The sequence below is a fragment of the Galeopterus variegatus genome, unplaced genomic scaffold, assembly GCF_000696425.1.
Source record: "Galeopterus variegatus unplaced genomic scaffold, G_variegatus-3.0.2 Scaffold3215, whole genome shotgun sequence".
Lineage (NCBI taxonomy): Eukaryota > Metazoa > Chordata > Mammalia > Dermoptera > Cynocephalidae > Galeopterus > Galeopterus variegatus.
Window position 1 is genome coordinate 92729 of NW_007729326.1, and position 14819 is coordinate 107547.

The 14819-nt window shown below is 37.9% G+C and overlaps 1 protein-coding gene across 1 annotated transcript in view; it reads left to right on the top strand.

Annotated features, from left to right (window-relative positions):
• Window positions 1–288: 288 nt before the first annotated feature.
• The window catches only part of LOC103600075 (dedicator of cytokinesis protein 10-like), a gene marked incomplete at its 3' end in the record, with an annotated part of 151701 nt that continues 137170 nt past the window's right edge, over window positions 289–14819 (top strand). Inside the window, exon 1 of the mRNA XM_008584310.1 lies at window positions 289–450. Within this exon, the coding sequence (XP_008582532.1) occupies window positions 289–450 (162 nt within the window). The remainder of the gene's footprint in view (window positions 451–14819) is intronic.

The window sequence follows — 14819 nt, forward strand, 5'->3', positions numbered from 1 at the left end:
GAGAGTCATTGTAATGAACAGGAAGCATGCTCTTGAAATGAATTGAGAAATACTCTCTAGGCGAAATGCTCTAAATATTCCTGAGTGTGTTCAGTTTCTGTGGATCAAATCTTTCCCATCTCTGCATCCAAGCTATTTGGCCGTGATCAGATGATCAGAGCTCAAGGAAGCGATTGGAGAGTGAGCCGGCTGCAGCTGCAGTGTAGGCTGTTTTCAGGGACAAGGAGCCACTGTTTTTCAAACATAGCATCAACATAGAAGTTATTTTGTAGGCTCCAGGATGCAGGGATGGGCTGCACTGCCAGCATTGTTCTGCTTCAAGCTTTTCGCTCTGTGGTCCAGAGGAGCTGTCCACACATTTGTAGACGACGCCAGGAGGAACCATCCCATGAAATTTTGCCTCTGGAAAGTGACAATGAAATGAACAGACCCAGAACCCTCATCATAATGGTATGGTATCCGTGGCAAAGCCACCGCCGTTGATGGAACCGTTATTATAGAGAGGTTGCAATTTAGGGGTTTTTTGGTGTTCAGCTGTAGATAAAGAAATGTGTGACCTAGAGTTTACTACTCTGCTGTACTGTTTGGAGAAAATTTGTATTATTCAAAGAGCAGGTTTTCAGAACTATTTGTATGATTCAAAGAGTAGATTGTTTTTCTTTTAGATCTATCATGAAAAGCTGCAGTTTATCAGTCTATTAGAAATTCTCTTTTGTCTAACATTTTGTGTGTTATGAACTTTCATGCAGAAAAGGAGAAATCTTTTCAGTTTGGTGCAATTAAGTGGATTTTATTTTAAATTCTAACTTGAAAAAAGAGCCTCAAATTTTATGTCACGTGTAACCAATCATGTTGCGTAGATGCTGGTCGTTAGATTTCTAACTTCAGGGTAGCTGGCACTTTTATTTCTGACTCTGCAACAGAAATGTTTTCTTGAAAAAAGAGCCTCAAATTTTATGTCACGTGTAACCAATCATGTTGCGTAGATGCTGGTCATTAGATTTCTAACTTCAGGGTAGCTGGCACTTTTATTTCTGACTCTGCAACAGAAATGTTTTTCCAAAATGATTAACTTAGGCATTAAATCACTATGAAGTATTGAGAATTTTGTGGAGCACCTGATGTCTTAATTGGAAAGCTGTTTCTTGCCACATGTCAAATTACATTTTAGTCTGGGCTTTAATGGTAATAGACAATGTTGCTCCATTTTTTGTGCATCTGTTTGATCAGCAAGAATAAAGTAGAGGATAGAGTTTTTCCTTACTTTAGGTTTTTCTGCTTAGTCACTGAAATTCCCTTTTAGGAAATAGATGGTGTTCTAAAGTTTCCAAAATTGAGGAGGCATCGAACTCTGGGTGGCTTCAGCACAATCGACTTTTTTCTCTTAGATTTCAATGTTCAGATATCAAGGATTTAGTAAATAATGAATGGAAAATACCTGTTACACTAAAAGTTTTTAAATGAAAGTCATTTGGCTAGGACTGTGCCTCTGAGTGACAGACTACTAAGCTATAACATTCTATGCCAACTTCCTCAACAAATCAATACCTGATTTTCAAAAAGCAATATTGTTCTTGAAGTATAGGCTATAATTATCTCTAAGAGGAAGTACTAGGGAAGAATAATTTTATGCTCATTATTCCCATAAGTTTTCACAAATTTAAGTTTAAAAGAATTTGAGATAGTTCAAAGGTCAAAGAGACCTTTGTTTTCCAAGTTGAACTCTTGTTAATAACATTAACACATTCTATAGCTTTGTGTGTTCATGACATTTAGTGATTAATCAGTCATTTTTTTCTTTTCTTTTCTTTTTTTTTTTAAGTTTGAGTGTTTATAATTGTATACACCCATGTAGCTTTATCCCATCAAGAATCAAGATAACAGGATATTTCATCAACCCAGAAAGTTCTCTCATGACTCTTTACAATCAATTCCCTCCCTTTCCAGTGACCACAGTTCTGATTCTGATCAGCATGAAGTAACTCTGCCTGCTTTTGAGCTTGGTACAAATGGAAGCTCACAGTAGGTACTTTTTGTATATGGATGGATTCTTTTATGCAGCCTGTTTGAGATTCATTTGTTTTGTTCCATTATCAGTCATTCGTTCTTTTTCTTTAAATAATTTTTTTAAAAATTTATTTTTTTATTTTAATTTATCAATATACAATGTAGTTGATTTTCATGTCCCTTTTAGTAATTGGGCTATAAGGTTTCACAACTAATAATTTGCAAAAAAAATTATATTTCCAAATAACCGAGAATTTGTTTTTGAAAATCACCTGATGATAATTTCTTATTTTTTCAAGGATCCTTTTGATTTGTGTAGAAATTTTATGGACACTAAATGAGGTGATGAAGAATTGACTGATGAAGGAAACAGGTTCAGAAAGGTTGAATATCTTGTTAACATCACACAGCTGCTAAATGCCAGCATTCAAATCACGCTTAGATCAATGATTCCAAAAGCCATGAACTTTCCACTCTGTTCACACTCCTGAGGAAATAACAGCAAAACTGATAAAATGAATTTTTATAAGAAGTCTGATGGAAATCTTGAACCACTCAGAGTAAAATGTGCTCATACAGAGTCATTGTGTATCTTGAAAATTTCCTCTGGGTTACTCCAGAGTTCACACATTCCACAATTATTTATTGCAGTCCCAATATGGGCCAAGTACTGTTCCAGGTGCTTGGAATCCATCAATGGACAAAACCATCAAAGATTTCTGCCCTAAGTTGCAAAGTTTTAGGTGCTAGTACATTTTGCAGATCTCGTTATTAATAAGGGTAGTGGTGCTTAGTGTATAAAGTTAAATCAATGAAAATATTTTCTGTCTCCCAAGATGGTGGTTTGAAAATTTTGCGGGTTTCACATCACCTAGGAGGAGTTTTTATTCATGCAGATCCTTGAGCTCCTGGACCCAAAGTCTGTATATGAGAAGTTCTGGGAATCTGTACTTGGAGCAAGCACCCCCAAGTGATTCTGACAGAGTACCTTAGGTGACACTATGAGAAACCTGGCTCAGGAAGATGAGAGTCTAAACTCACCACCTCCTCTCCTTCCACCTGATATTCTTATACTTGCTAACCATTTTTTCACTCTGGCTCTAAGCTTCTGTACAAGCTTTGTTTTGTTTTGTTTTGTTTTCTCATCTTCCCATTGCCCATTAGTCACCAAGTTTTGTATATTGATTTTCATATGTGTGTGTATGTGCGTGTGTGTGTATTTTTTTTTAGTAAGCTCACAGATTCTGAAACCAGAGCATTGAAGTTTGAATCCTGATTCTGACTTTATCACTTGTCAGCTGTGTGACCTTGGGCATGCCATTTAACCTCTCTGTGTCCCTTTTTCCTCACCTAATGGGGATAGCAATTCTACCAATCTAGAGCTGTTTTGTGGGTGTAATAAAGTACACTTTAAGTGCTTAGAATAGTCCCTAGATAAGCTGCTAAGATGTTCAATAGTGTGACCAGGGATGCAATAACTGAAAAAGTGACATTTGAGGAAAGACCTGCAGGAGGTAGAGTGAGCCATACCCCTTTCTTAGGCAGAAGGACCAGCCAAGGTGCAAAGCCCTAATATGAGAAGAAGCTGGGGTGTCTGAGGAACAGTGAGGAGGCCAGTGTGACTGGTTGAGCCAAGGATACAACAGTGGAAGGTGAGGCCAGGGAAGTTTATGGGGGACAGATCGTGTAAGGCTTCACAGCTGTCATGAAGACCTGAGCTTTTTCCAAGAGTGAGAAAGGAAACATTGCAGGGAGCAGGTGCAGAGGTTAAGAGCATGGACTGTGGAACCAGAATGTCAGGGTTTGAGTCTCATCTCTGCCACTCACTAGCTGTGTGATCTTGACAAATGACTTGTCCTGTGACTTCATTTCTTCATTGAAAAAATGCAGAGAGCAACAGTACCTACCGTGTAAGGTTACTGTGAGAATTCAGTAAGTTAATACTTGCAAAGAGCTTAGAACAGTGCCCGGTGAATAGTAAGTCCTATATTAACTATACACTCATTAATTTGGAGGGTGTTAAGCAGGAGTAACATGATCTATGGCTGCAAAGGGTCAAGGGTCAAAGCAGGGAGACCATTAATCAGGAAGCTATTGCAGTAATCCCAGCAAAAGACATGGATGGTTTGTGTCAAGGTTGCAAGAAGTGATTGGATTCTGGATATATTTCAGAAATAGAACCAACAAGTTTGCTTATGAATTGAATATAAAGTGTGACAGAAAGAAGGAGTCAGGGTTGACTGTGCCTCCTACATCCTGAACATCCAGAAGGACCAAGTTGCCATTTAGGTAGGGAAGACTACAGGAGAAGAAGGTTGGGAGAGAGTAGCTAAGTTCAATATAAAGATGTTGAGTTTGAAATGCTTATTAGGTTTATACATGGAGATGTCCAGTAGGAAGTTGAATGTATGAATCTGAAGTTTCAAAAACCTGTATAAGGAGGAATAAAGCCTGGCCCAGTGTAAATACCAATAAATGATTGATGAGTGAATAGATGACCTCTCTCTCAGTAGTGTGTAAATCCATTTGATAGTTAATCATGGGCTGCCTTCTAACATATCTTGAACTATTTAATTAAACTTCTAATTGATTATTTACTTTACCATTCATGTATTTTTCTTTTCTCACTGGTAGATGGGAAACTCCATATAGGCAGGATTTCTGTCTGCTTTTTGCCCCAGCAGTCCAGCAGAAGGCATTTTACAGACTGGAAGCTGAATACGTTCTCTTTTGAGTATTTGGCATTTTTAAGCAGTTGACATTAATATAAGAAGCTCAGTTGGTAAAGCTGCTCACTTAACTCTTAATTGAAATATCCAGGAGTAAGTTAAGGATGGAGAAAGCCGCCAAGAGAAATAGAAGGGTTTGAATGTTGATACCCTTCAGAAGGCTTTGGCCCTCAAGACTACATTATGGGAGACTGTACCAAAAGGTCTCATTTCCGTAATCCAGTTCCTGAGTCTTCGTGCAGAAATGAGCTTTGGGCTGTCATGATTGTAGTTTGGCTATGTAGTCCAAAGTGGAGAGGCTTGTTAAACATCAAAATTAACTATTGTAGCTCTTGGCATTTACAAGGGCCACATGAATCCTACCATCTGAGAGTATTTCAATGACCTATTAAAATACAGTCAAGTTCAACAAGGAAAAATGAAGAAATTCCTTCAAAGCTCTAATTTATCTCTCACTCAAAAACTTTTTCTCTGATGGGAGAATTAACAGAAACCTTTCTATAAATTTTTTTTATTTCTTTATAGCATATTTTGTTAAAGGTCTCAGACACTGTCTAATTTAATTTATGCAGATCTACTAATTTTTGGTTAATGTCTATAATTTCTTATGCCATTTACTCGTTGCTAACCCCAGAAGCTGGCTTTCTAAGGCTTTTTCTTCCCCCCACCAAAAGGAGTGCTTATCTGTACCCATGTAGGAGGGCAGAGGTGAGAGGACAAGAAGCCAAGCCAGGCCGGCTGCTGGTCTCTCTGCAGCTCTACGACCCGCTTCCACACACCAGATTCACAGGTCTCAACTCAAAAGTGAAAACATTGAAACTCCATGAGCGTTTGGGGATGTCTCTGAAATAGTGGAAACCATAAAAGTTAAATTTGGGAATGTCAAGGATATAGTGTATACAGCAAGCCAAATATGGCTTTGTCTCTAATTTCGCTCAAAGACGGAGAAAAATAACAGCCTAAATTTGTGGTGAGTCAGGGAGGTAAAAATCTCTTCTGTGAATCAAAGACGTGCACTTCCTATGATGAGGATTTCAGAGCAAGGGAATTCCCATATCACCAAAAGAAAAAACAAAAGGAGAAGGAGAAGGTAGGGGTTGAGAGGGGAGTGCAAGGGAGATTACCAAGACCATACATAGCCCACTGAGCCCGAAACACCTACACTCTGGCCATTTACAGAAAAAGTTCGCTGACCCCAGTCTGGTGAATGGCGTGGTCTCAACCACAAGGGAAACTTCTTTTTTTAACTTTGACCTTTGCAGTGTATTTGCTGTTGTCCCTAACAAGATCCAAAAGGAACTCTGATTTTTCTCCTGGCACCTGTTATTCACCTGTGGGTCTGAGGACTGTCGTGATTGAATAATGAGTTTTAGATTTGGAGCTAGAAGACCTAGGTCAGTTTCAAGTCTGTCACTTAATAAAAGCCCAGGTGACCTGGACATGCTGGTTCATTACTTCAAGTTTGCTAAATGTCTTGTCTGTTGGAAGCAGGAGAATATTTACTTTCATAGAATCACATAGTAAATGAGTTGGTATTAATACAGCCATGAGTCTTTCAGGTTGGCAGGCTCACAACCATACTGGAGGCCCACTGGAGGCCACTGTGCCCATGGGAATTCATTATCCAGTGGGTAACTCACTCAGCAACACAGGAGGCCTTTTACATTAGGGTTTTATGTATTTCTTCCACATCCACCCTAAAAGGGTCCCTCTTGCAGAACTGGGACAATAACTCTTCCTTCCCGCTCTAGTACTCTGAGAACCTGAGATAAGAAAGGAAGCTACGTGATGGGAACGAATTATTTATGAAATAATAATGTCACATCTTTGGAACATACAAGGGTTTTATGTATTTCTTCCACATCCACCCTAAAAGGGTCCCTCTTGCAGAACTGGGACAATAACCCTTCCTTCCCGCTCTAGTACTCTGAGAACCTGAGATAAGAATGGAAGCTACGTGATGGGAACGAATTATTTATGAAATAATAATGTCACATCTTTGGAACATACATTTAAGTATGTGTCCTATGAATAAAATCAGGACCAGAAAAGGATATCCTATGGGAACTACTTAAAAGGGAATAACATGATCTCTCTTCCTATCCCTATAATAAGTATTCTAATCTAATAAATCTCTGATATCAAAAGGATTTTAACAAGTTTTGCCCAGTTTCATCTTTATGAATAGATATATAAGGAAGAAATGACTTCAAAATTCCCTAAATCCTGAGTTAATGTTTTAATTTCATACTAGTAAGGTTGAATCTTCAATGTCCTAATACAAGATTCCCCTGGGAAAGGAAACCCATGTAACAGTGTATGAGTTTAAATGGTCTGCCATAGATGGATATAACATGGAGCTTGAAGCACAGAGAATCTTTGACAGTTATTTTTTTCTTGTGATCCAGTTTTGAGCTGAATCCCAAAACCACAGAAAAATGGTCAAATGAATTGAATAGCTTCTCCATGGGTTTAAGAATTAATTCAGTGTTATAAGAGGCCTAATAATTAGCAATGCATCTTTGAGGCAAAGGCTTACTAACCTCAAATTGTATCTGGTATCATCTCTTCCAGATAATGTTGCATCATTCTAGTTTTCTAAATTGTACCAAATTAAGAAATGATAAGGAACAAAGGAAAATATACAAAATATGAAGACAGAATTTCTGTCATGCTTCCACAAGTTTCTTTTGGACAGTTGTTTTATTCTCTCAGATTTTTTCGTGATGCCGATTTACTTAGGGTCTAAAGCTTAAGATTTTTTAAATTCATTTCCCCAAATCTACTTTATTCTTCTGGAATGTATTTTATTCTTTAAGACCATAGTCAAACAAATTCAATATGCGCCTAGTGCATTTGTCATGTTTAGATTTTCTAAATGTCATAAATTCAATGTTTCACACAGATGACCATAGACAGGCCCTGCCTTGCTCTCACAGAGCTTACACTTTGGTGGCATAGACAGAATGCAAACAAATGTAAAATTGTAATCGTGATAAGTGCTTCAATGAGAGTTACATTCTCCATTGAGATTTCATCCTTTGAACATGCAACCTGATCAAAGCAGTCAGAAAAGACTTCCATAGGGAAGTGGCAGTGGAGTTGAATATTCCTTGGAGAAGGAATAGACGCCAAGAAGAAAGTGAAGAACAATCATACTACGAAATCACTGAGAAAATGCCACATGCCAGTTCTAATTTTCATTGTTTTGCCATGGGATAAGAGTGCATGGGTCTGAATCCCTCGCTTAAGCACTTGCTGGCTGTGTGATTTCTGGGTTAATTATTTAAATGCTGTGTGCATTGACTTCTCTGTCTATAAAATGTGAATAATGAGGGTATCTAACTGTACTAGTCTCCTATTGCTGCTGTAACAAATTACCACAAACTTAGTTGTAAACAACACTCATGTTATCTTATAGTTAAAACAACACACATTTATTATCTGACATTTCTGGAGGTCAGAAATCTGCAACAGATCTCACTGGGCTAAAATTAGCAGAGCTGCATGCCTTTCAGGAGGCTCTAGGGAGGAATCTGTTTTCTGGTCTTTTCCAGCTTCTAGAGGCCGCCCACATTGCTTGGTTTGTGGTCCTATTCCATTTTCAAAGCCAGCAGTGTAGCCTCTTCAAACACCTCTCTGATTCTTTCCCTGACTCTTCTACCTCCCTCTTTGACGTGTAAGACCCTTGTGATTACATTGGACCCACCTGGAAAATCCAGGCTCCTCTCCCCATTTTCAGGTCAGCTAACTGGTAACCTTAATTCTTTCTACAGCCTTGATTTTCCCTTGCCATGTATATGACGTATTCGTAGGTTCTGGGGATTAGTACATGGACATCTTTGGGGGGCCATTGCTCTGCCTACCGTACTATCTCATAGGGCTCTTTTAAGGATTCAATGAACACAAGTAAAGGACCTATAGTAGTGCCTGGAACTTAATAAGAACTCAGTTTTAGCTGTTAACAATGTTTTTATTGTCTTGTTGAAATTCACAAATTAGTTTAAAGAGTTATTTTAGGAAAAATAATTTAACCGCTAAAAGGAAACTTAATTTGTGTTTCATAGAATGTGGGGAAGTAGAAATTCAAACTTAGCTTATTTACCAGAGTATTGTAATACTCATTGAACAGATTGATAGATTGTTCACACAAGCAGACTATTCAAAGAACATAAAAATTTGTTTGAGATTTTCTTCTGTAGTCCACTAATTGCTAGTCTTTTGAAATTTAACTTTAGCTTCTATTTGTTTTCCTTTCATTGCTTATTAAAGGAATATTGCAGCTTCCAGTTCTCCAAATTATGCCAAATTGACTGATAAGGAACAAAGAAAAAACAATGCAAAAATCTTAAAAAGTAATATTTAAAATTTGAAATCATTACAACAATAAAGCAAAGTAGAAAATTAGGTGTGTGTATTTGTGTTTGAGAGAAAGAGAGTATTTTAAGTTTAGTAAGGACAACTGAATTTATTAACTTAGAGATGAAGAATAGACCGTATCTTATTTGTCATTTTAAAATTATTTCAGTGTTTATTGATGTGAGTAGATTTTTCTGTTACAGATTTGTAACCATTGAGAAACTTAAGAATTCAAAATTACAGAATCTTGATTCTTCTACAAATATGTACTCAATAAAAAGTTTGATGAATGAATATCTTATGTATTATAATGTATAAAGGAGAAATCTATAATGTGAAAAGAATAGAGAACCATTTGGTAAATATCAGCTTCCCTGGTTTTGGTTTCTCTGTGTAGTCAGTGGCCTTCTTTGCTCTCATGCACTTTATGAAAACTGATTTAATAACCCTCAGAATATCTTAAAATTCTGCTTTATAAGTTGTAGAAAGTAAAGATGAAAATAGTGTCAAAAATAACAGTTCTTTAGTGAGCACTTCCAGCTATTTGCTGGGCACTTTGCTAAGAACTTTACACAGTTATCTCTTTTTGTTGCCACAACAGCCACTAGAGGAAATTGTTATTTTTATTCTCATATATTGATGAAGATATTAAAACATATAGAGTAGCTCTGAACAATTAAAATCTAATGTAAGCCACATATATAATTTTAAAATGTTTAGGACACATATTTTAAAAAGTAAAAATAAAATTGCACACATGAAATTAGTTTTAATAATATATTTTATTTAATCCAATATATCCAAACTGATATTCTTTTGCCATGTAATCACTATAAAAATCATTAAGATATTTCATTTTTTTTCATACCAAGTCTTCAAAATCCAGTGTGTATTTATATTTATAACACATTTCAATTTGAATGCTAAATTTTTATCACAAATATTTGTTTGATACTTAGATAGTATAAAATTTACAATTGAAAGAGTAAATTCACATATTTAAGTTTTTCCAAAACTAGTTAAATCTTTTCCAATAACTGTATAATATATTGATGGTTAATGCTAATCAACATTAAATAAAATTAAAAATTTAGTTCCTTCATCATATTAGGCACATTTCAGGTGTTTAGTAGGTGCATAGCCTAGTGGCCACTGTATTGGACAGTGCAGATATAGCAGTTACTGAACTTATCCAAAGTCACCCATCTGGTAAGGACTTGAACTGGGATTTGAATCCACGACCACTGCATGTAGCTACTCTACCACACTGCCTCTCTCGAAACCCCACCGAAAGGTGAAGATTGTGCCTTCCAGTGGTGTTTGTTTCTTTAATTAAAACAAAACTAAACACAATAACAAAAAATAGGTCATTTAATTTCTTTAAATTATGTAGGGAAAGGGCAGGGGAGACCAAGGCATTTGTTAATATGAATGGTTGGAGTGAATTAAAGATGTATCTTTTTTCTGCTGTTCCTGGAAAATTCTTCTAAAGTTATAAATGTCATCCTTAACGAGCTGGCAAATGAACCAAAAAATAAAAATAAAAAGGTTATCCAGGCTAGAGACAGAGTCAGGGGCAATCCCAGTTGTGGCCCTTGGCAAACATGTACCAGCCACCTTCCCTGTGGCCCAGCCATTCCCATCTCTTTCACTGCATTCTCCTCCCCTCCCCAGCTATAGCGCAACCACACCCACCCCGCCCATTCCACCTGCCCGTTCTTCTCACCTGCAGCCTGGCCATGCCTACCTTTCCCACTGCACCCTCCTGACCTCTGTGTCCCTGTTGACTCAGGTCTGGGATCTCTTGCTGTGGCTTTGCTCTGCTCGGTGTCCAGCACTGCAAGGTGTTTGGTGCTTTTCTTAAAAATTCAGGGTTTCCAATACAGATTATACATAACAACAAAATGCTAGGAATTTAGCATTATCCCATCTCTTTCACTGCATTCTCCTCCCCTCCCCAGCTATAGTGCAACCACACCCACCCCGCCCATTCCACCTGCCCGTTCTTCTCACCTGCAGCCTGGCCATGACTACCTTTCCCACTGCACCCTCCTGACCTCTGTGTCCCTGTTGACTCAGGTCTGGGATCTCTCACTGTGGCTTTGCTCTGCTCAGTGTCCAGCACTGCAAGGTGTTTGGTGCTTTTCTTAAAAATTCAGGGTTTCCGGGCTGGCCCAGTGGCACACTGGATAAGTGCGCCGCTTGGGAAGTGCGGCGGCGCTCCCGCCCGAGGATAATATCCATTTGGCTTATTGGAAAGTGAAATCCAGGGCCAAAGAGGTGAATTGATATATCTATGGCTTTTATAAGACTTGGTGGCAGAACCAGGTTATTTGCTTAGGTCTCCAAACGATGAGATTCACATTCTTTTTATTTTTAAGTACTCACTATCCCCTTTAATTCAGAGGTAATGGGCTACAGCTCCAAAGAATGTGCACAGTTTTAAATAAAACTGCATAGATGCTAATTGCAAAATATGATAATGCCAATCGCCTAGCAAATTCTATCTGGTTTCTGATTATCTTACAGAAATAAATCCATTTGGGGATGAAGGCCAATTTGTCATTTTATAAACAAGGGAGGATTGTTGCTCCAAACTGTTCTCTACACTTTTCTTTAAGGATGAAATACAAAGATAAAGAGTTCCAGTTAATCTGCAGAGTAAACCAATGGGAGGAGTGATACTGCGGAGATGCACACACAGCCGTGGGGGCCCCAGGGGCCCCATGATAGAGACAACAAAGAGGAAAAAAAGGCAAAATCACTTCCTTGTAGTCTCTTCAGATTAAGGGGTTTACCGAATCCTTTTTTGGGAACAGACATGTATCTCTGTTATCTTGCAGAACTCTGAATCCTGAACAGAAACAGAATAGAATAATGACAAATCTGGATATCGATATCAGGCTTGTGGTGCCATTTGAGAAACATGGGACTCTTGGATAATTTTCTCAGTTTCCTGATGTGCAGCATGGTATTGATTCCTCTCCATGTGGTCGACCATCTAAATGAAAACTGAGGAAAAGCTCTTAGTACAATGCTTAGATCACTGAGGGATTGTCCCTCTTTTTCAGCTGTAAGATGAGGAAAATACCTGCTGCCCACCTGCATCATCGAAATTAAAGTAATGACTTCCGTAAATAGAAACACACTCTGTTTATTATTTCGAGTTAATTTTAAGGAAACATTTTTGGTATGCATGACTATTTTCAGTTCTCCATTGATAAGGAAACTAGAATATTATGTAAGAGACTCATCAAGTAAACAAGAGTTATTCAAAATGGGTACTCAGTGAAAAAGCCAAGAACCAAATGATACTCCCCAAATGGAAGCCGCTGGAAGAAATCAGTGGGTCAAAAGGCAGAGCAAGAGATCAAGGACATGGAGAGATGCAGACAAAGAAGAGGCTCACTGACCACAGAGAGAAATGAAGTGTGAACCCAGAGTAGCCTGTGGCTGTCACAGGGAACTCTTGTGAGATGTGCTTTAAAACCAGTCTCCATTGGTACCACTTTAAAACGATGTGACATTTCAGTCAGTGTCATTCCTCCACTCTGGTTTCTATTTCTTTAAAGATGTCTTTTCTTTCATAGTGGCTACCATATTTGTCCCATTTTTGCCCAAGCTATTGACAAAGAACGCTGATGGGATTTGAGTTAAAGATTGCATGCAGCCATGTCTTTCTTTGATCTCTGAAAGTTGAGTGAAGCGTGGCGAATCTGTACTTAATGGAACTGGAGTGGTATCACATCTTCAGGGGCTGCTGTGCTAGGCGGTGGAGGCTTTTGTTTTGACCCACAGGCAACTAAACAATGAACAGTCCTGGAACACTGATTTGCAAAGAAGTAGGGAATCAAACGTCTGATCGCAACTATGTCTTTTTTTGCACAGCTTAAGCAAAAAGAAACTGTGAGCCATACACTGAGTTTATCACAAAACAGCAAGCACCTTTGGAATCACCCAAGTTCACCCTCAGATGCTTTTCAGATCTGTTCTTAGGGAAAGGGTATTTCGCTACAGATGTAGTTAAGGTCATTAAAAATCATTAAGACTTTAGATGACCTTTTTAAAGATGGAGATTGAAAGGAGTAACAGGATCGTGCAATGATATTATCACTGAGTAAATTAAAAAGTACTAAAAGAAAAGTCTTACCGCCCTTTGAGAGGACTGCTGTTACTTTACACAGCTGCACAAAAGCAGAGAGCCCAATCTCAAAGTGAGACCACTGAGAAAACAAGAAATAGCAGCTGAACAGCTTTGCCCTGCGTTTCTGCAAAAGACACTGCTTTTCTACAGCTGTCAATGCCTGGATTTTGCAAACCCTGTTTTGCGTTACCCTCCTAACCTCTGTCTCTGGTCGAAGTTTGTGTGGGTAGTTCCGAGTGCATGTGTGTCTGTGGCTCTCTTTATTTTGTAGTTAGTTCAATAAATGTCCAAATCTTGTGTTGCCTTTAAACATTCAGCCCTGTTTATACACACCATAAATGTTTTCACATGTGCATGCCATGTACTTATGTAGTTGGTTAAAAGACTCAGCTATGGTATTCCATCCATTGGCCTGGTAACTGGATTTCTAAATGGAGCCCTGTGTGCATAGAAAAAGAAATCTACTCCCTTACTTAGTCAGTTAGGAGTGAATCTGTTATTTTAGAATCTTGAGAAGGTAAAGCCAATGAGGACAGAATTCTTGATTTAGAATTCATGCATCTTAGCAGATATCATCTCATTTAATCTCTCACCTTCTAGGAGTAAGCATCAAATTATCACTGTTTTACAGAGAATACTGAATACTCAATACCTAATGGATTAAAAGAAGCGATGTGCTGAAGGCCACATAGTAGGCAGGAAATTGGGAACAGGGGCTGAAGAGGTTGCAGGAAGTGAGAACTGTTGGGTGGAGTTGGGTTTAGGCATCTCACCTTCCCCAGCAAAGCAATTTCTAGCAGCACCTGCCCTGTGTCAGATTATCTGGTGCTTAAATTCATTTTCCTTGTGGTTTTATGAGTCAAAATCTCAAATTATTCTTAGTTCTCTGAGATTATTTTCTGTCACTCTTTTTTAAATACTACGTGGGAATTATTTCGGTCAGTAAAAATACTAAATGCACCATTTTCTGTTTGCTTTTTCCTTTCCACTGTTGTCTGCACATGCTTGGTTTCCCAGCACATGATCCCTTTTATGTGAAGAATCATGGCTCTAATTTAACAGTTTTGTTTTCCCCATGAATATCTGACTCCGTGATCAACGTTTAGATTTAGGTGACTCATTTCAAAATTCACCTAATTTAGTGATTTCCATTTTGATGTTTTCCTGAAACATATAATGAGAAGGTATCAAAAAACTGTAGTTGCAAAAGTGTGAAAAACCAAGACAAAATAAAGCCTCTCAGTTTCTCTTTTTTATGTTCTTTTTTTAAAATTTGTGAGCGAAGTACATATTATGTGAAAAATATAGGTACTGCAAATCGGTATGGTATAACATGAAAATACCTGAGACATTCCCTCAAACCTCTTTCATATATTCCCACATTTCTCTTGGATTCTGACAACCATTATTGACATAACCTACATATATATAGTTTTCCTTCTCTACAGAATAGATTTATATGACACTAAGCATGTGGCTTGCAAAGAGAAGGTCTTTTTAATTACAAAATTAAACATGTGCATGATGTATGTGGACACAGATCCAGTTTGGGGTTTAATTTTTCACTGTAATTTGGTAAG